This window comes from Archocentrus centrarchus, chromosome 20 (genome assembly GCF_007364275.1).
Source record: "Archocentrus centrarchus isolate MPI-CPG fArcCen1 chromosome 20, fArcCen1, whole genome shotgun sequence".
Taxonomy (NCBI): domain Eukaryota; kingdom Metazoa; phylum Chordata; class Actinopteri; order Cichliformes; family Cichlidae; genus Archocentrus; species Archocentrus centrarchus.
In genome coordinates this window covers 19,605,080-19,623,804 of record NC_044365.1, presented here as the reverse complement: position 1 = coordinate 19,623,804, position 18,725 = coordinate 19,605,080, and the positions used below count along the sequence as shown (strand labels likewise).

The window sequence follows — 18,725 nt, the reverse complement described above, 5'->3', positions numbered from 1 at the left end:
CCACCACCATGTTTGACTATATGATGTTCTTTTTATAATATGCTGTGTTAGTTTTATGCTTCTTGTAACCTTCAAAAAGTTCAACTTTTGCCTCATCAGTCCACAGGATTATTTCCCCAAAAGTTTTGAGGATCATCAAGATATTTTTTTGATAAATGTGAGTCAAGCCTTTGTGTTCCTTTTGGTTAGCAGTGGTTTCCTCCCATGGATGCCATTTTTGCCCAGTCTCTTATTGTTGAATCATGAGCTCTGACCTTAACTGAGCCAAGTGAGCCCTGCAGTTCTTTAGATGTTCTTTTGTAACCTACCGGATGAGTCATCAATATTTTGACAAGTTGGCCACTCCTGGAAAAGTTCACCACAGTTCAAAGTTTTCTCCATTTGTTGACAATGGCTCTCACTGTCATTTGGATTACAAAGCCTTAGAAATGGCTTTGTAATGTAACCCTTTTCATACTGATAGATGTCAATGATGTTGTTTCTCAGCCGTTCCCTTACATTGTGGCACGATGTGTTGCTTTTGAGCTCTCTTAACTTATTTCACTTTTTCAGGCAGGTTCACCAGGATGTAGCTGAGGAAATTGAACTCAGCATTCCAAAAATTTTTTTCTTCACACAGGGCCACATCGCTTTGGATATCTTTATCCCATGCAACTGTATTTTCCATTTACTTGGGTTATCTTTGACTGTTATTGAAATTTCTTTGATGATCTCAAACATTTAAGTGTAACAAATATGCAGAAAGCTGAGAGGCCAAATACTTTCTCGTGGCACTGCACATATATCAGAGCAGGAGAAAACGAGAGAAAGATGAGATGCTGTGATAGAGATAATTTCCCTCATTTCACATGGGGTTTGAATAAAATTAAAAAAAAGAAATGAAAATGAAAAATATTCAACCCTCATCCATGTGACAGCATTTCATAATAGAAGAATGTACCTGTGATTAGTGCTAAGCAGCTGCCCAGTGCTGTGTGACGTGATGTGAAGGCCAGCCTGTGTTTTTCCAGGAAGTCTATATAAAGGGTTTATCCAGAGAACTCACGCACTCAGTTTCTACCAGCCTCAGACCTTCACCTGACATCTGTGCACAGCTCAGGTAGGATCTTAAATTACTCTAGTTAAAGGGAAGCACATTAAACTGCACTGGAAAGCGTGATTTTTTTTTTTTTTTTTTTTTTTTGAGAATGTTGAATCTTTTTAAGTCCTGTATTAATGTTTCACCTGTTTTATATATATGTTTCATATATATTTTTTAGCATTGTGCAAAATCAGAATCAAAATCAGAATTTTATATATATATATATATATATATATATATATATATATATATATATATATTTTTTTTTTTTTTTTTTTTTTTTTTTTTTTTTTATTTGACTTGGCTTTTAAAACCAAATGGAAAGCTTGAGCAGACACACTGGATGAGCTGACATAACTGCAACTCTCACTAACATAATTTCTGCAATTACTCCTTTATCTTCTGAAGGAACAAAGATGTCTGCCGTCTACCTTCTCCTCCTGCTGCTCCCTGTGATCTCAGCGCAGACCTTTCACTGGGGTCCCTGCCCTACTCCGAACGTTCAGTCCAACTTCACCCTTGAATGGGTGAGCACAAACAGAAAGGTGTTTGCATACAGAGTGAAGAAAGTTTAGTGCAGAACTAACAGCTTGTCTTTGATTACAGTACATGGGTGAGTGGTATGAGATTGAGAAGCTGCCTGATATTATTGGAAGAGGAGTGTGCATCAAGGAGAACTACACCTTGGGAGGAGATGGGATAATTCAAGTGTTGTACTCTCAGGTGTGGGACCCCCAGAACTAGTAAGTAGTGGGGGTACAGATTGATGGATTGACTGGAATGTACTCTTGATTTCCATTTTTCCTCTTTAACTTCAGTTTTCCTCTCTGCCTGCTGATGTGACAGGTTAATTATTAGGTGTCTGGACTGATACTACTCATTTGTAAATGTGGTATTTATCAGAATGTATTGCTCCTGGTAGTAGTCCAACACAGAAAAGACTTAAAAATTCAACAGGATTGTCGTAAACTTTCGTTACTACGTGTGTATTTCCAAAACAAAGTGCCATTCTTCACTTCTAAGAAACAAAAAAAGTAATAAAAAGAAAAGCATACCAAGCATACCTTTGTTCCAGCCACAATGATGAATATCTCTGCAGGGTGGAACCGTAACCTTTACTTCTGGTGACAGTTTGTTTTGACATGTTCAGGGTGTTGATTTAATGTTTGTACAAGCATTTTTTGTTCTGAAGTATCATATCTGTAGGAAAACAAAGTAATAGAATTTATGTTGACCAAAGGCTCAGTGGTGGCGCACCTCAAGTGATTTTCTTTTTTAAATACAAGCAAACAAACTGTAGAAAGAGCTGTGTGATGATAAGAGGTGGTACACAAGAGATTCATCTTGCTGATTCATGCTGAATGAATAGGTAATTAGCTTGAGGAAATTTTTATACACATATTTGTCTCTCAGTAAGGACAAGAGGTGGTTTCTGGAGGAGACGGCTGTGGTTATGGACCCACAAGAACCAGCCAAGCTTGGAGTCAACTTATTGTCTTGTAAGTAGCTCTCTTATCATCAAACATACACTGTTTTAGCCGTCTTTCAACACCATGACATTATGTCAATAACATATTAGCATAATATCTTGTTACATTATTCATTTGAACATTTTCTTTCTGTTTCTGATCTTTGTTCCCAGTTCTTCCCTACATGCCATACTGGGTTCTGTCCACCGACTACACCAACTACGCCATCGCGTACTCCTGCAAAGACGTTTTTGGAGCATTTCATTTCGACTTTGCCTGGATTCTTGCACGGACGCCCTCTTTGCCTCCACTGTTGGTGCAATCCGCCAAACAGTTGCTGACAAGTCAAGGAATCGGCATTTCCAAGATGACTCCCACAGATCAGAGCTGCAAGCATTAGAAAGAGCTGATGGAGATGTTCAGTTATTGAAGGAGGTGTTTTGCTCTCTGAAGGTTTCTTACTTGATTTCTTATGTCTGTGATTTTTTTTTTTTACATCAGACAACATTGTTGAAAATTTCTTGTTGTCATGTTATTCACAGATATTAAAATATTTTGCACTTAAATAATCAGCTCATTTAGTAAATAACTAGTAGCTATCATTGTAAGCAAATATCATTATGTGCTTATCCCATCATGCTCCAAACATTCATCATAGTCTTGTCTCTGCACCTCAAATCTAAGTGCTGTGATACAGATATAATAACTCTGTGTTAGCTGCTTAACAATTGGAACCTATATCAGCAAAACATGTTTGCTTCAGATATTAATAATTCACCAAACAAAGCAATGTTTGCATATTGCAAGTCTCATTGTGTATCTTTCATTACTTGTAATGATCAATTTAACAAACTGTTTTTGGTGATGGTGATGACATTAAAGATGCTTTCATTAAACAGCTGTTTGGTTTCTATTTATTTTAACTGTCTTTAATCTGAGGAACATGCAGTATCAGAGGGAAATAAAGGGAAATAAAGGATGTATCAGAGGGGTCTGCCGTCTACCTTCTGAACATGCAGTATCAGAGGGAAATAAAGGATGGAGGAATGTTATATTTTTAGTTAAGTAATAGTATTTCAAAGGATATATGGCTATGGTAAAGAGGGAGGAACAGTCTCAAAAAAAGTGTAGCTAAAGAGGCGTCTGTATTGATTTCTCTAGGTGTGTTGTCTATAAACCATCCAAAGATGGTGAAGAGTAGCATTTATATAATTTCCCTTATTCTAAGATGACATCTTCAGATCTTTGTCAGAAAATTCATATAAATCAAATGAAAATGATAAAGAAATAATTTAGTTCAGAGTTTCAGAGTTTAGTTCTGAGATACATTAACACAGTGGCGCCTGAATGAATGAAGAGATTCATCCCTTCTCATAGCGAGAGCATTTTCACCATGCAAGAATGTGCGCATGATGACAATTAGTTAAAGAGCTGCTCCATCACCGTCCGAGTGACGTAACGTGAGGGCTGAAGTGTGTTTGTCTGCTCAGAGAGTGACAGAGACCTCAGCCTCCAACCTCCACCTGACACAAGTACACAGCTCAGGTAAGAAAGCTGTAATTAATTAAAGGGAAGTTTGGCAAACATCTTGAAGATGAAGATTTATGTTTTTTTAACCATTGTGTACATTGTTACTGTAATAACTGTCATCTCCTGAAGGAACAATGTCTTGTGTCTGCCTTCTCCTCCTGCTGGTCCCGGTGATATCAGCTCAGACTTATCACTGGGGTCCCTGCCCTACTCCAAAGGTGCAGCCCAACTTCAACCTACAGCTGGTGAGTACAAACAGAAACACATGCACCCGTGGTCTGGCTTCCCTTCACTGGCTTTCAGTGAAATTCAGAATTCATCTTTTATTTATTTCAAATCTAAAGGTATCACGCTTCTGAGGTTTTAGCTCCTAAACATCAGGAGATTCTTTGTTGTAAGGTGAAGGTGAACATTTATCTTTAATGTGTGAACCTGTGAAGCACTTTGTAACTCTGAGTTTTAAAAAGTGCTACACAGATAAAGAGACTATTAGTTGTACAGAACTGATGTCTTGCCTTTGGTTGTTACAGTATCTGGGTAAGTGGTATGAGATTGAGAAGCTGCCTGCTCCCTTTGCAAGAGGAAAATGCATCGAGATAAACTATTCTATTAGGAGAGATGGGACCATCCAGCTGATGACCTCTCAGATCTAGTAAGTTCTTATTGTTGGTTTATTTGATTGCACATTTTTTCTGCAGCTTCCATTTAAGGAATACGGATGCAATTGATAAGCTTGATATTACTGTCATCTGTATGGGCGATATGGTGCTGGAGAAAGAAGACGTTCCATTTATGCCAGCATAAAAACTGCTGCCTTTGGACTGAATCAGAAGCAACATTTTGTTTCGTACCAGTTCCTTATAGCTGAGTAAATGCCATGTTTTAACCTGTGTGTAAAACATGTATCTACATAACCCCTGGCTTGAAAAACTGAAGACAGTGTAAAAATGTTTTAAATCTACATCTTTTCTTATGACCAACAATATGCAGTTCCTCTTGTTGGGAAAAGATATCTGACTGTACCGAAGGCCACAAGATAAGTTCCCAGCTTCTTGTTTGATTTAAGGCAGCACGGTGACTTATTGTTCTCTCCAGAAGCTTGAGTTTGTATGTTAGGTGCATAGATAAGCATGCTAGCTTCTCTGTCTTGGCCCATGAAACTCTTGTCTTAAGCTGCATTGACACAAAAAGCTACTGGCAGTGACGTGGCAACCACTGACTGTAGAAAGTCAGTGACTTTTGGTGACTACGGGTGAAAAACTTTTCTCAACTTGAGGCAAGTGATTGAAGCATCTACCAATGATAGCACAGTATACTGCTGATTGACATAAGAGAGGGTAATAAAAATATCACAGGGTTATCCAGGCAACCGGAACCATGAATGGCTGCTATAATAAGCAACCATCAGCTTAAAGTGCTGCATGATGAGTGACTCACTCCCTGTGTGGACCCAGTTTATGAGATTGTTTAAAAAAGCTGCACTTCCTGGTTAAATTATTATTTAAAATAAATCCTCAATAAACATTGAATTAATATTTAAAATAAATCCTCAACAAACATTTTCTTACTGAGTTTCTGGTCGAAAACTTGTGTTTCAAGTCCTCTTTAATATAGCATGATTTGCATTTTGTAAATTACAGTCCCATTTAAAGTAAAACAGATCAAAATAGATAAATTACACTGAGTTGCTATAGCATGAGTCTGCAGTCTCCTTGGATCCTCAGTCAGATTATAGACTGTATATAAAAGATGGTGTTAGTTTAGTCCTGTCATGAAGCCTGAAGTTGTGCATTTTTGCTGTTGCCATTTTGTTGTTTTGAAACTGGACTTGATGAAGGAGGGCAGACTTGACTGTAAAACAGAGAACACAGCATGCTCACTGGCTAACAACTTCAGATTGACAGCAAATTACTAATGAGTGTATCATGGATAACTTATGGCTCTCATAAGGACCATCATTACAAATTTAACCTCATGTTTATACAGTATGACTTGAAACTAGCGTCATCAGGTCATCAGGAAAGTTTTAAGAGTGGGGCAGAGAGGCAAGGCAGGTTTCCAGTAAATACTCTTTTAGTTAAGCATGTTTTGTACCAGCCAAAACTAGCATAGCAGTTAATACTAGCCAGCTAGCTAGTGCCAAAAAAATGACTCGAGGTTCTGTTTCTCAAGGTTTGTTGTGGTGGTGTGTTTATTAAATATTCTGTTATACGATGGGCTTGCCAGCCCAGGGAGTAGGTCTGGGAAGGTAAGCCAACCCTGGACCATTGAAGAGGCACAGCATTTATACTCACATAGATTTCATGTCACACATATCACACACCTTCTTGTGTATGATATATGTGATATGCAATCTATGTGGATGAGATAACAATCAGATGTGGGTGTTAAACAGAGGCAAAAGGTATATGTCATCAAGAGTCTGAAAGACAATAATGGAGTGTGACAAGATCAAAGACTAAGGCATAAACAAATAAAACAAAGGTGATCGGCTCTAAAGGTCAAACATTCCTGGCGTGGGGAACTGCCTACTGGTTACATGTACTGTAATCAGGAAGCAAACAATTCAGAAAATAGTGCATCTGTCTCAATATTCTTCATCACTAGCTAGCTTGGTGAGGAAGACACATCCATTAATTAAGTTAATCAGTTTGAAATCTTTATTTACATATTTTTGCATCTCAGTAAAGATAAGAAGAGGTATGCAGAAGGGACGGGTGTGGTTCCAGACCCACGAGAACCAGCCAAACTTGGAGTGAGCTTCTCATATTGTAAGTATTTGTTATCCTTATTTTGACAAATATTTGCTAGCTTGCCATAAAATGTTATACTGTAACAGTATTCCTGCTTCACTGAGGTCAAATCCTACAGAGTCTGCTGAGCCCTTAAAATTAGAAGTTGACATTTGGATCCAATACTTCAGTTGACAATAAAATAATCTGAGATTGTGAGTATATTGGCCTGCTGATATTAGCATTTGGCTTAAAGCGCTATGATACAGCACAGCTTCACTGTCAGGACCGCAGGCCGTCCCGTTTGTTTGAATCCTGTTTCAACTTGATGTTTTACATTTGTAATTAGAGCCCAACCACTTTATCAGTGGGGCGATACTATCAGCTGGTATTGGCTGATCTATCGGTATTGTCATTTTTAATGGCCGATAAATAAAATCAGTTTGCAACTTCCCTGTTTGTAACACATTTTTGAAAGCGACACAACAACCAACGCATCACAGAAGAGTCGGGTCCATGACAAATATTAGGGAAGCTTGTTATGCTTCATGTGTCTCAACAAGAAAAACTATCAGTGTATATTTAAATCACCAAATATCAATATCAAAAATTCTGTATTGTTCAGGCTCTATTTATAATACTAAACATTAAGTTTATGTTTTAGTTTTATTCTGAAAATCAATTTATAAACTCTTAATTTCCTCTGTTTGCTCCCAGTCACTCCTTATGTGCCATACTGGGTTCTGACCACCGACTACACCAGCTTGTCCGTCGTGTACTCCTGCACAGACGTGCTCCGCATATTCCATTTCAAGTACAGCTGGATTCTTGCACGGTCGCCATATCTGCCTCCAGAGACTGTGCATTACGCCGAGCAGCTGCTAATTGACGAAGGAATCGACATTTACAGGATGACTCACACAGATCAGAACTGCAAGGATAAATAGCAGCGTTCAGTTGATGAACGGCCTCTTCCTCTCTTATGAACTCAGCATACCTCAATATATCTGTATTACACTACTGATGTCATTTGGTGTTTTAGAAGAGCCCTAAATTTTAAATAAAATGATCACTGAGTTAAAGTGTTACAACTGTATTAAGGATTTCATTAACCTGTTTAATAATTTCAAATAAAATAGCATGATGTACTTTGATTTTCATGATGTTTTCATCATCCTCAAATCCTCAAGTGTTATTAAAAACACATAAAAAGCATTAATAAAAATGTTTTTATAAATCTGTATTAACTGCTCATTTTAAACCAATGTGATGTTGAAGAGGGGACCCAAATGTAGGATGTGGAGGCAGACAAAAAGTACAAAACAGGAAACACAGTAGTATTCTCTGAACGTCATAATGTTTGCATATCGACACTATGCACATATCATTTTTCATAGTCAAGCTGTGTCTTTGGTGATGACAAAAAAGGTCCTGTATATATTTACAGTTTCTCTCATAGACCATTATTTAAATACTTTTCATTACAGTCATCATTAATATAGGGAACATATTGTTTTTGCTCACAGTGAAGTGAAGGGGAAATCGCCTGGCTGGGTTATGTGCACATGTTTGTTTAAGTGTGTGTTTGGAGATTGACTGCCTCTTCCTCCTCTGAGCTCCTCACACCACAGACCTCAGTGAACCAGCAGAAGATCAGCAGCATCTCACTGCACGGCTTCACAGGACATTCACAGGTAAACAGCTGCAGACTCTGATTCCGTTTTCAGAAAATTACTTGTAAATATAATATTATATTATATATTGTGAATAGTTTGGTGTATTCTTAACCTTATTTATTGTTTGGAAATTTCTGTTGCTGCATAGACAAAAACAAAAACAAAAAAAAACCTACAGCACTGGTGGGCATTTTCTGCATTTAGGAGGGGACCATGAAGCTGCTGGTGTGGCTCAGTATTGTTTTCTGCCTCTGTGCCTGTCACCTCAGTGGTGAGTTTTTCTTTTTTTTAATCCACAAAAAATATAGTCTTTTGAACTGAAGAGTTGGTTTGCTGTAGCTAAAGTTTAATTTACTCATACAGAGCAAACATTATTAAGTTGTAAGACCATGTTTGATATATGTACATGTAGAAATGATGGTGAAAACAGCTGTGAATCATGTGATATGACAGTTCTGCATATAGGGTGCATTTGTTTTGTGTACAAAGAGGACTCTGTCTGAGTTGCCACGATGAATTCCTTCTGGTTCAAGCTGTTTGTGCATATATGTGTGTGTGTGTGTGTGTGTGTGTGTGTGTGCGCACGCACGCGCAACTAGTCAACAAAAATATTGGAGGAGGGAGCAGGTATTTGTATTCCCCTGGGAAAAAGCTCACTTTTCCAGACCTGAATCCCATCTCTGTGCTGGGAAAACCAAGGAATGCTTGAAATGTTAACTTTTTCCTTCTTCTTCTCTTCCTTCCCCCTTCCCCCTTCCTCCTCCATCTCCTCACTACAGAGGCCAGAGTCATCCCAGAAGGAGGTAACACTTCAAACTTCTTTTAGACATCTTCATACTATAGAAAAAAGCTCAATAAGCTCTACATAAGAGATGAAAATTCAGTACTCTAGCAGAAATATTTGTCCTTTTTATTTTCCATAATTCCTCATGAATCTACTATACTGTAGATAACAATATATGACATAAAATGTCTAATAAATGGAAAGTTAATAGCTTGCTTCTCACATTCAAATAAATATTAGAACATAATGTTAGTCATACATAACTTTTTTCACGAGTGTTGTGGAAATCTTTTGAGACCAGCCTCACCAGCTTTTTATAGAGATAAAGTTTATTGCAATAAGCTCGGCTGCACACATGTAAAGTCACTGTCCAACCTGAAGTCCACTGTGATAACAGGAAACATTCATACAAAGGAAAGCCATTCATGTGCATTGGAATTTTCTGCTCTCTGAGTACAAGAATACAAAGGAGAAAAGGCATGTGAACTATGCTGGGCCTTAATGTCTCCATGCATATGCTGAGTCATTATTTTCTCACATATGAACTCCAACAGAGGTGAGTGACCTCTGAGAGTGACCCTACCTAAGAAAAGAATTTCAGTGATTTAACCCTTGCTCATGAATAGGGAAAAGACAACATTCAATCAGAATCCTGAACAACCTGACTGAATTAGACCACTTTTAATACTATATTTTTGTGTCCAGTGTGTCATTTCTGTTTAAAATAATCTCTTCAATTCATGACTTGTGGAAGTTTATTCTACAAACCATCCATCCATCCATCCATCCATCCATCCATCCATCCATCCATCCATTTACTTCCACTTATAAAAAAAACAAACTAATACGCATATCAGAAATCTAGTAGATAAACCTATCATTTTAAATAACATTATTACTTTTAACTGACATTTCTTGCAAGCACACCACCTGATTTTTGCAACTATTTTTCATTTTTAACAGGCTTCTACTTGGACACCTCAATTAAAAGTTGCGTTTGGCAGTGGCAGCACTTTGCTGCCAAATACAAAGGTTAAGCACCTTGATGTGATTTTAAAACAAAATAAAATAAAGATTTTTATGATAAGTTAATGTTTTCCATTAAATGATCTTGGCACATCTTGTTATTATTTTCCTGTGTTTTGCTGTCAAAATGAAGATGATACATTGAGGATTACCTAATGCAGATACAATTGTTGTGTGAGTGAGTTGGTACAGCAGCAAAACACTTTACTGATCTAAATACCAGCTGGAAATGAAACAAACACAAATAAGAACCACATTTTCCATTCATTATGTTAAACAAGTCAACAAAGGCAACCCCTACAGATGGCTGTGGTTCACTTTGTCTTCTGTGGAAAATAGATAGACATTGCTCCTCTTTCCACACACATAATTTACATATTCATACGTGGAGAAACTCTGCCTATCATATATCACTTTTACAGTGACAGCTAAAAACATCCGCTGCTTTTCTGAATGTGTTTCAAAGACTGTACATTTTAATCCAGGCTTAATGACAATCAAAAACTATTATTATTGCTAACCATCATCAGTAAATCCCTTACATGATATGCTCTGTAACAGCATATCAGTGTCTGAGACTGGATTCACCCTGTCCTTCCTGACATGCTCCATGTCTTTCAGTGCCTTATGATGAACCACCAGCTGTTCCCTACTGGCCCTACTCCACTTCTGACTTCTGGAACTACATTGAATACTTCAGATCCATTGGAGCCTACAGCCACATCAACGAAATGGCCCGGGCCTTCTTCGCCCATCAGCCCATAGGAGACACTCTGGGATATGAGACCAATGCAGGACATGAACACTAAGGGAGATGGCAGGACCTGGGGGGGGGGGGGGGGATAACATGAATAAAAAAAATATTATAGGAAAAAAAGGACAACATTGTAAAACTGAACATATAGAATAGAATTAGAATGAAATAGCCCTATATAGCTTTCTATAATATTGTCATATAGTGTGCCACAAATAAATAAACATCCTACAAACATGTAATGAAGTTTGAGAAATCATCTTTTTTATATTCTTAAAAATCAGTTTCCTTCTATTATGTTTTTGTTATTTTTCCTTAAAAAAGAGGCTTTCAATAAGAAGAAATTATTAAATGATTTTATTTTTCACAATTCCACACCACTTTGTTGTGGACATGATTATTTACAATGGCAGTATTTACATAATCAGAGACTGTGGAGATCTAAGTTTATCTATTTTATCTATAAATTCATTGTAACTAACAGAAATATGACAGAAATACATACGTAAGAAATTACCATTATATTGTGGGTAATATTATAATAATCTCCATATTTTGCGGAGGGCGGACCGAAAGGACAAGTCAGCAGCGAAGTCCGGGCACAAATTACTGTTGCACACGGTTGTTTGGTTTACCACTGGCCAGTTAGCATCGCTAGCTACAAACGCAGAACTTCTCCTTTAACTATTAGCGGCTGAACAGTTAGCGCGACAAAATGAAACCTGCAGTGGATGAGATGTTCCCCGAAGGAGCTGGTCCTTACGTGGATCTGGACGAGGTAGGTTCACGGATTTGGAGCTGTAACTTAACAGGCGCCCAGACATGCTAATGCTAGCTAACTCGGTATGTTTGAAATGACATGAAACGGAAGCGATAAAACTTTAAAGTGGAGAGCTTTATTAGGAACAGTTGGGTTAGAAAAGGGGAAGGCTGTAGAAGAAATATGCTTGTTTTGCGTTTTTGTAGCAGGAATACATTCATCTAGCTAGTTTTAGTATTATTTATCTGTTTACATTTAGTTGCCTTAATGACGTTAAAGTTTGGGTTATAAAGTTGTCTTGAAAGAAGCACCTGAGCCCCATTAAGTGTATGCAGGTGTTGCTGGCAGACATGCAGACTTTCTTCTTTACACAAATAGCATGTGGCAGGAAGCCCAACGTTTTACACTTAATCAGAGGCAAAACCAGGAATAACAAACTGCACTTGAAGACATCGCCATGCTGTTATTTATCAGACCAGCATCTTGTCACCTGTACTATTATCTGTCTTTACACCATACCTTTGCAGCACCATCTTCTGATCAACAAAGAACATTAAAATGTACATACATTCAGTCCATGTGTTGATCATGTGTTTAATTTGGCCTAGATTGCCTCTTTCATTACTGCAATTTACTCCCCTTAGTTGTAATAATATTAGCAATAATGTGTGTTTTAGAGGGCACTTTTAAAGGTTACAAAGTTCTCTGCAAGGCCAGCAAAATAAAACGCAACAAATGATTGCTATGTTCAGCATGGGAAATACACGTTTATCATACACGTAAGCATCCAGCACTTATTATAGAAGTCTTTGTAGTAAAGATCTGCTTGTTGGGCTTCAGAGTAATTCAGTGTTTGAATCCACTGGCCAACCAGGGATTTTCTGTGTGCAGTTTCTCTCTTGGTACTCCAGCTTTCTCCCACGCTCCAAAGACATGCATGGTAGTTTAATCAGAGATTTTAAATAAACGTGAGAGTGAGACAGAGTGGTGACCTGTGCTGGGTGCAGCAGACTTCTCGGCCTGTGACAGCTGGGACAGGTTTCAGCTGCACACAACCCTAAAATATTTCAATATCTTTATTTAAATTAACTTATTTTTATTTTATTGTAATTATTTTAATTTCAGATACGTTTTTATATCATTAAGATACTATGTCATTAAAATAGTGGCAGAAACAAGCTTCCATAACATACACTGCTGTGTGTGTGTGTGTGATTTTCTCATGCTATATAAGTGGGTGTACTGCTGTGTGTTTGCAGGCAGGGGGCAGCAGTGGCCTACTCATGGACCTGGCAGCCAACGAAAAAGCTGTTCACTCAGATTTCTTTAATGGTAAGGCACAGGTTTCTGCATCTCTTCCCAAATAAATTTCATGAGGATTAAATTTAATTCACTGAATTAATTTAATGAGGTTAGAGCTTACAGAGTTGGGCTGGAATTAAACAGAAATCTTGTTTTCATATGGAAGCGGTAAGCTGCGATTCCTTAATTTGTCTCATGAGTCAAACAAATCTGATTAAGCCACATGGTATAATGCACCAGAAATACAAAAAAAAAAAAAAATGTATTTGTCTATTTAATGATCACATCCAATAGAAAAAATTGTGAAGCGAACAAGTAAAAAAAGTCTCCAGTTTGTAAATGTGTTGAGTTTAAGTGTGATTGTGTTTACTGGCAGAAAGGAAGTTTCTTTAATTGAAACCTGCTAAATATGTCTACATTTCTGATTGGACAGCCAGATATTTTGTCTGTTCAAAGCTTTCATTTAAAGTTTAAAATAAACAGAATAAAAGTTTAACTTTAGGTACAACTCAAGCACACATAAAAAGCCAGCAAATAAACCTGATAGGTTCCAGAATTATTATATGGCTGAGAAACCCCTAAACCTGTTATCCATTTTCTTCCTTTAACCACATTATCTTCTCACATTAACCCTCAGAAATCCCATTGTTCCCCTGTAAACACCGGTTTATGTGCAAACACAGGCACAGAAGACACACTATAAAACACCAAGCAAATCTGTTTTGTGTCTTGCGGCGCTGGCTGCCGGTGGAACAATTTTGGCTCAGCAGCACATGACCTAGATAGAAAAGAGCTGATTGTTAAAGAGAGCGGGAGGGAAATGGGAGAGAAAGAGGATGGTAAAGTGAGTTTATAGCTGCTGTCAGACTGAAACTCAGCGGGACACCTCGCCAGTCAGCTGCTTTAAAGCACACACACATCGGCACTCATCACCTGGATAGTTAACACTGTTAGAACTGGGTCCCCTCAACCCAATAATCTATGTATTTAAAGTACTGTTACACTGTGGATATCATCATTTTAAAGCCCTTATTTAAAGTTGTTGGGGTTTTTTTTCCCAGTAACTGAAGAAGGGGGTGTGCTTACTTTGAGTAGGTGAAGGGCCACAGAACAGATAATCATATTTAGCCCTTCAATGCCAAGTGGCTCATATTTGATACATGAGTTTATGTGAGTTTTTAAGACTTCTACATCATCAGTTAATTTTTTTTATGTATATAAATCACAAAAAATGCAGAATATAGCAAATATGAAACAATTTATTTCATTTGGAGCAAGAAGAGTACTGTAGTTCAACAAATCAAACAGTGCATTCTAAGAAATAAAGAAATAAAAAATAAATACTACAATACAATGTATCTCTAAAGTTATGTAGAGAAAAAAAAGGAAATGTAATTGTCCAGCACCGTATGGATTCACACAATTTGTTGACTGTCCTACCAGAGAAAACAAAACCCAATATCAAAGCTTACAGAGCTACTGTCTTACCATCACTTGGCATGTAAGCAGTTACCACAGGAGAAGCCATCCTGAACAACTCTGATCAGCCACTTTACAACATCTTTATGGAACAAAAAAACATCAGTACTGAAAGACTCCTCTCTCTGTTCTAAAACTGATAGATACAGAAAATCATTCATACCCACAGTCATTAGGGTTTTAAATTCTCATACAGAACAGAGCGTGTCAGTTGTCATATAGGGGCAGTGTCAAAAATATGTTGCACAGCTGGTCTGTGAGCTTCTCTCGCTTGTGCTGCTATTGGTCCATCGGCCAGCCACAGAGCAGAGTGAAGTTATAACATACAACGAACTGAAGTGAAAGTGTACAAAGTGTTAAAAATAATACAAAGTGTCCACTGCAGCCATTGTCTGTTATTTTCATAATGTATTTTTTTTATCGCTTTTCCCATGTGTGGTGAACTCCACTGTTGCTCCCTTCCCTGTTTCTGCACAGCATCATCCATGTCTAGTAACATGCAGTTGAGATTTTGGAGGACTGCACAGGAGCATGTTTGTCGCGGTTGAAAACCCCTCTCTGGGCAAATACCTCCACAAACAGACACAATTGCAGTACCATAAATTAAGTATAATTCTATAAAGTTGGACAGTTCATCATGGCAGTTTATGGGGACAGCCACTACTGGCTACTAGAAGAACTGCAGTTTTTGACAGTTCTGTGTTTTGTTTTGTTTTTAGCCCAGGGGGATATATTACGAAGCAAGATTAATGAGTTAGCGAGCTATTAGATCACCATGGTAACTTATGCTGAACACATAACCTGCTTTTGAGCAGGTTATGTGTTCAGAGTCTCGGCTTAAAATCATTTGGAAGCGCCACTTTTTCACGGGCAGTTTTCTGAACCTTGGGCCATATTTTGCTGATGTCGGAACTAATGGCTGAAATAACATTGCTCACAGACTACAAACTAAATAAAACGATGAGCAAAATAAAATATGAAGTAAATCAGGTGATCTAGCACAGAGAAAAACACAGTGCACGTGCAGCCTAGTGGTTAGTGATCCATATTTTCATTCATGAATAAGCAAACAGGCAAAGTTGATACAGAATTACTAGCGACCTCTGATCTATTCTGCTCCTGGTGATGTCTGTTATTTTAAGTAGAGAAGCAGTGATTTAAAAAAAAAATGCAACCAATATCTTTTCTAGTGCTCTTAATGCTGTTAATGAAAGAGCGACAGTGCATACGCCGTTCATTAGTACCCGAGTCCCAGATCCAAAGAGGCAAAGCACTAATCACTATCTGCACAGTGGGCGTTTACACATCATCCTAATTAAAATGGAGTCGTTAATTGTTATGGAAGTTTGCCTTTACTCTTACAAGGTCAGTGAGTACTGGTTCTGTTTATAGAAGTTGGGTGATCGTGCAGAACTGCAGTTTTATTTCAGAGACTGCCCTTTAACGGGGCTTTTTTTTTTTTTTTGAAGACAGTGAGGCATTCAAAGAAGCTTTGACTTTTATACCATGATTTTACACCACTAAAAGTCATTACAGGTAACCAAAGGGCAAACTGTTCCTCATTACTGAAAGCCGTGCACGGTAACACTAGAGCACACTGCTTCATTTTGGCCCCAAAAGATCCTGTTCAAACTCCAATGATTGACTGGATGAAAAATTAGAAATGTGCCATTTTAACCATGGCACCCATTGATTTGTTAGATCCTCCACTATTGTGTCATTTTCATGTTAGTCAGCATGTTAGAGCCAGCCAGCACACTTTGGGACATTTTGAACAATGGAACAAGTGCTTTGTGTCAAAGTGCATTAAAAAGTCTCAGGAGAACTGCGTAATGACTTCTAATAAAATCATCTGTAGTGATTGGGACATCATGCTGCCAGCTCTCCAGATGTGAAATAATTTTGGCTCTTTATTTATTTTTTTTATTTTTTAACCTCTAGGGCAGCAACTAACAATTTTTCTCATTAATTTGTTTTTCCATTACATCATCGATTAATAAAAATCATCCTTTGGCCAATTATTTGTTCCTCTTTCTTCTGTAGTTCCAAGTCAAAATATTCAGATTATTTCCATCATTCAACCCAACACCCATATCCCAAGATACTAGATATCACAAAAACCACCAAAACCACCATGCACCAAAAACCCCTTTGTGATTGCTTTGTCACTAGCAGATTGCCAACTGGTTGGGGAACACCTATCGACCTGTGTTTGCTAGACAGTCGCCAACCAGTCTCTAGGTCTGTGTGACTGGAGATAATTGCTTATATATGTAGGTGGTGCACAAACAATTTCTTTAACTGTGCTTTAATTGTGGCCAAATGCAGTCACGCACACACATACAAAACCCCCCAAAAGGCACACCCAAGATAAAAGTGTGTACACAGCAGCATGAAATGTGAGAGCTTTGCAGGAGTATATTTTTGAAACGGGATACATTTTAACCTCCTTGTCTTTGTTCTCCTTTTACTTTTGCAGATTTTGAGGATCTGTTTGATGATGATGACCTGCAGTGAAGACAGCGGCTGAACACCTGTTTGATTCAGTTAAACATGTATATAAAAAACATCTTTACAAGTCTCTTATTTGTACAGCCTCCCTTGGATAAATCACTCAGCCCAATATTGAAATAAAGCCTTTTTGTTTGTACAAAAAAAAGGTCTTGGTGAACCAGGTGTCACAATTCTGAGAATCCCTTACATTCCAGCTGAAGAGAAAATTATGAGTATGGTTTTGGTGTCATCTTGTTTGAATCTGCTCCCGCCTGGATTGTAGGCTTGTTTCATCTGAGAACCACCTGTTAGCAGACATAATTACATATGAGATACAGTGTTAACGTGACCACTCAATGATCAGCTGGGGCACGATGGGACAGGAATAGAGCTGGAAAAATGTGGAAATGCTAAAAGAACAGAGGGCAAATAAAGACCCAAGAAATAAAAAAAAGGCAGTTTACAATAAGCCTACAACTATACAGGAGCAGGAAGGTATTATAAATAGAAAAGATGTAAAAATAGCTGTTCATGCTTGTTCGTCTGCTTTTTAAGGATTGACTATACTTTTAAAAAAAGTGTTAACTCAGACGTTTCTTCCTATACTCATCACTGTAATAGAACCACTGTTAGCGCAGCATTTTTCTGTCAACTTCTGTTTTTCACTCACTTTGCTTTCAGTTGTAGTGATTCTTAAAACAGGCCACTGAAAGAAAACTCTTCTTCATGTCCTCCCTATGAGGGTAGACTTAAGTGTTGTGTTAAATGACAGTTACACAGGGGATACTGTGAATGAAACAAATTTAATGTAACGAGTAGATTACATTACCAGATAAATTGCAGCAGCATTTTCTGACATACAGTCGACAAAAAGAAAGTTACCACAGGACTCTATGCAGGCCTGTGAAAAACTAACTACACCCTTATGCTTCTAGAAGAATTAAGAGGGTAGGTAGCAGCCAGGTGCTGCTAATCAAATGCAATTGATTAACTGATCATCAGTAAATATGAGCAACTCTCTAAAAAGTCTTGGCAGTTTGTTAACAGAATACCACAATCTTCTGAGTGGATGCCTCAGCAAATTCAGTTGGTGGAAGGGTGATGATTTGGGACTTGACTAGCAGCCACAGGACCCGGGCACCTTAAAGTCACTGAGTCGACCGTGAGCTCATCTGTATATCAAAGTACTCGGAGAGGCCATCTGTCTGACAGCTAGAGAAACACTGGGTCATATAACAGGACAATGATCCCAAGCAGCAAATCTACAACAGAATAGCTGAAGAAGAAAAGAATCAGTGTTGCAATGGCTCAGCCCTCAACTTGACAGAAATGCTGTGGTGTGGCTAATGCCTGGGATTGAATTAAAGCAACGCTTTAAAGAAGAGAGGACCAAAATTCCTCCACAGTGACTTGAGAGACAGAAAAAGTCATACAGAAAACAGTTACTTTATTGCTGCTTGGTGGTTCTACAAGCTATTATTATTATTCTACAAGGACTTTCACTTATGTCCAGTGGTAACTGCACTAAAATCCTCTGCCTGAAATTTAGACTTTGGCTATTTTTCAAGTGATCATTTAAGCACAGCATTCATATGGAAGCAATTTTCCTAAATGTAACTCTTCCATAAATGTTTATTCT

At 37.9% G+C, this 18,725-nt stretch overlaps 4 protein-coding genes across 5 annotated transcripts; all 4 read left to right on the top strand.

Annotated features, from left to right (window-relative positions):
• Positions 1-1,010: 1,010 nt before the first annotated feature.
• Positions 1,011-3,446, top strand: LOC115799664 (apolipoprotein D-like). Its single transcript, XM_030756912.1, has 5 exons — positions 1,011-1,099; positions 1,490-1,608; positions 1,688-1,824; positions 2,495-2,580; positions 2,724-3,446. The coding sequence occupies exons 2-5, from the start codon at positions 1,498-1,500 to the stop codon at positions 2,948-2,950; spliced, it is 561 nt and encodes a 186-aa protein (XP_030612772.1). The 5' UTR covers positions 1,011-1,099; positions 1,490-1,497; the 3' UTR covers positions 2,951-3,446.
• Positions 3,447-4,038: 592 nt separating this feature from the next.
• On the top strand, positions 4,039-7,979 carry apodb (apolipoprotein Db). The gene is made up of 5 exons (XM_030756935.1): positions 4,039-4,095; positions 4,210-4,325; positions 4,611-4,732; positions 6,766-6,851; positions 7,530-7,979. Exons 2-5 carry the CDS (start codon positions 4,215-4,217, stop codon positions 7,757-7,759), a joined length of 549 nt encoding a protein of 182 aa, XP_030612795.1. The 5' UTR covers positions 4,039-4,095; positions 4,210-4,214; the 3' UTR covers positions 7,760-7,979.
• Positions 7,980-8,389: 410 nt separating this feature from the next.
• Positions 8,390-11,294, top strand: otos (otospiralin). 2 transcript variants are annotated; one of them, XM_030757139.1, is made up of 4 exons: positions 8,390-8,506; positions 8,637-8,759; positions 9,268-9,291; positions 10,920-11,294. In XM_030757139.1, the coding sequence occupies exons 2-4, from the start codon at positions 8,702-8,704 to the stop codon at positions 11,105-11,107; spliced, it is 270 nt and encodes an 89-aa protein (XP_030612999.1). In that variant the 5' UTR covers positions 8,390-8,506; positions 8,637-8,701; the 3' UTR covers positions 11,108-11,294. The 2 variants fall into 2 exon arrangements, with proteins under 2 accessions (XP_030612999.1, XP_030613000.1); XM_030757140.1 differs by having other exon boundaries at positions 8,414-8,506; positions 8,693-8,759.
• A 357-nt stretch (positions 11,295-11,651) lies between these two features.
• On the top strand, positions 11,652-17,252 carry cops9 (COP9 signalosome subunit 9). Its single transcript, XM_030756968.1, has 3 exons — positions 11,652-11,830; positions 13,072-13,144; positions 17,073-17,252. The coding sequence occupies exons 1-3, from the start codon at positions 11,768-11,770 to the stop codon at positions 17,108-17,110; spliced, it is 174 nt and encodes a 57-aa protein (XP_030612828.1). The 5' UTR covers positions 11,652-11,767; the 3' UTR covers positions 17,111-17,252.
• The last annotated feature ends 1,473 nt before the right edge of the window (positions 17,253-18,725 follow it).

Coding starts and splice junctions, on each gene's coding strand:
- LOC115799664 (XM_030756912.1), top strand. CDS start 1,498: ATGTCTGCCGTCTACCTTCTCCTCCTGCTGCTCCCTGTGATCTCAGCG. Junction 1,609..1,687: donor CCAACTTCACCCTTGAATGG/GTGAGCACAAAC, acceptor CTTTGATTACAG/TACATGGGTGAGTGGTATGA. Junction 1,825..2,494: donor GTGTGGGACCCCCAGAACTA/GTAAGTAGTGGG, acceptor TTTGTCTCTCAG/TAAGGACAAGAGGTGGTTTC.
- apodb (XM_030756935.1), top strand. CDS start 4,215: ATGTCTTGTGTCTGCCTTCTCCTCCTGCTGGTCCCGGTGATATCAGCT. Junction 4,326..4,610: donor CCAACTTCAACCTACAGCTG/GTGAGTACAAAC, acceptor TGGTTGTTACAG/TATCTGGGTAAGTGGTATGA. Junction 6,852..7,529: donor TGGAGTGAGCTTCTCATATT/GTAAGTATTTGT, acceptor GTTTGCTCCCAG/TCACTCCTTATGTGCCATAC.
- otos (XM_030757139.1), top strand. CDS start 8,702: ATGAAGCTGCTGGTGTGGCTCAGTATTGTTTTCTGCCTCTGTGCCTGT. Junction 8,760..9,267: donor CTGTGCCTGTCACCTCAGTG/GTGAGTTTTTCT, acceptor TCCTCACTACAG/AGGCCAGAGTCATCCCAGAA. Junction 9,292..10,919: donor CAGAGTCATCCCAGAAGGAG/GTAACACTTCAA, acceptor CATGTCTTTCAG/TGCCTTATGATGAACCACCA.
- cops9 (XM_030756968.1), top strand. CDS start 11,768: ATGAAACCTGCAGTGGATGAGATGTTCCCCGAAGGAGCTGGTCCTTAC. Junction 11,831..13,071: donor CTTACGTGGATCTGGACGAG/GTAGGTTCACGG, acceptor GTGTGTTTGCAG/GCAGGGGGCAGCAGTGGCCT. Junction 13,145..17,072: donor TCACTCAGATTTCTTTAATG/GTAAGGCACAGG, acceptor TTACTTTTGCAG/ATTTTGAGGATCTGTTTGAT.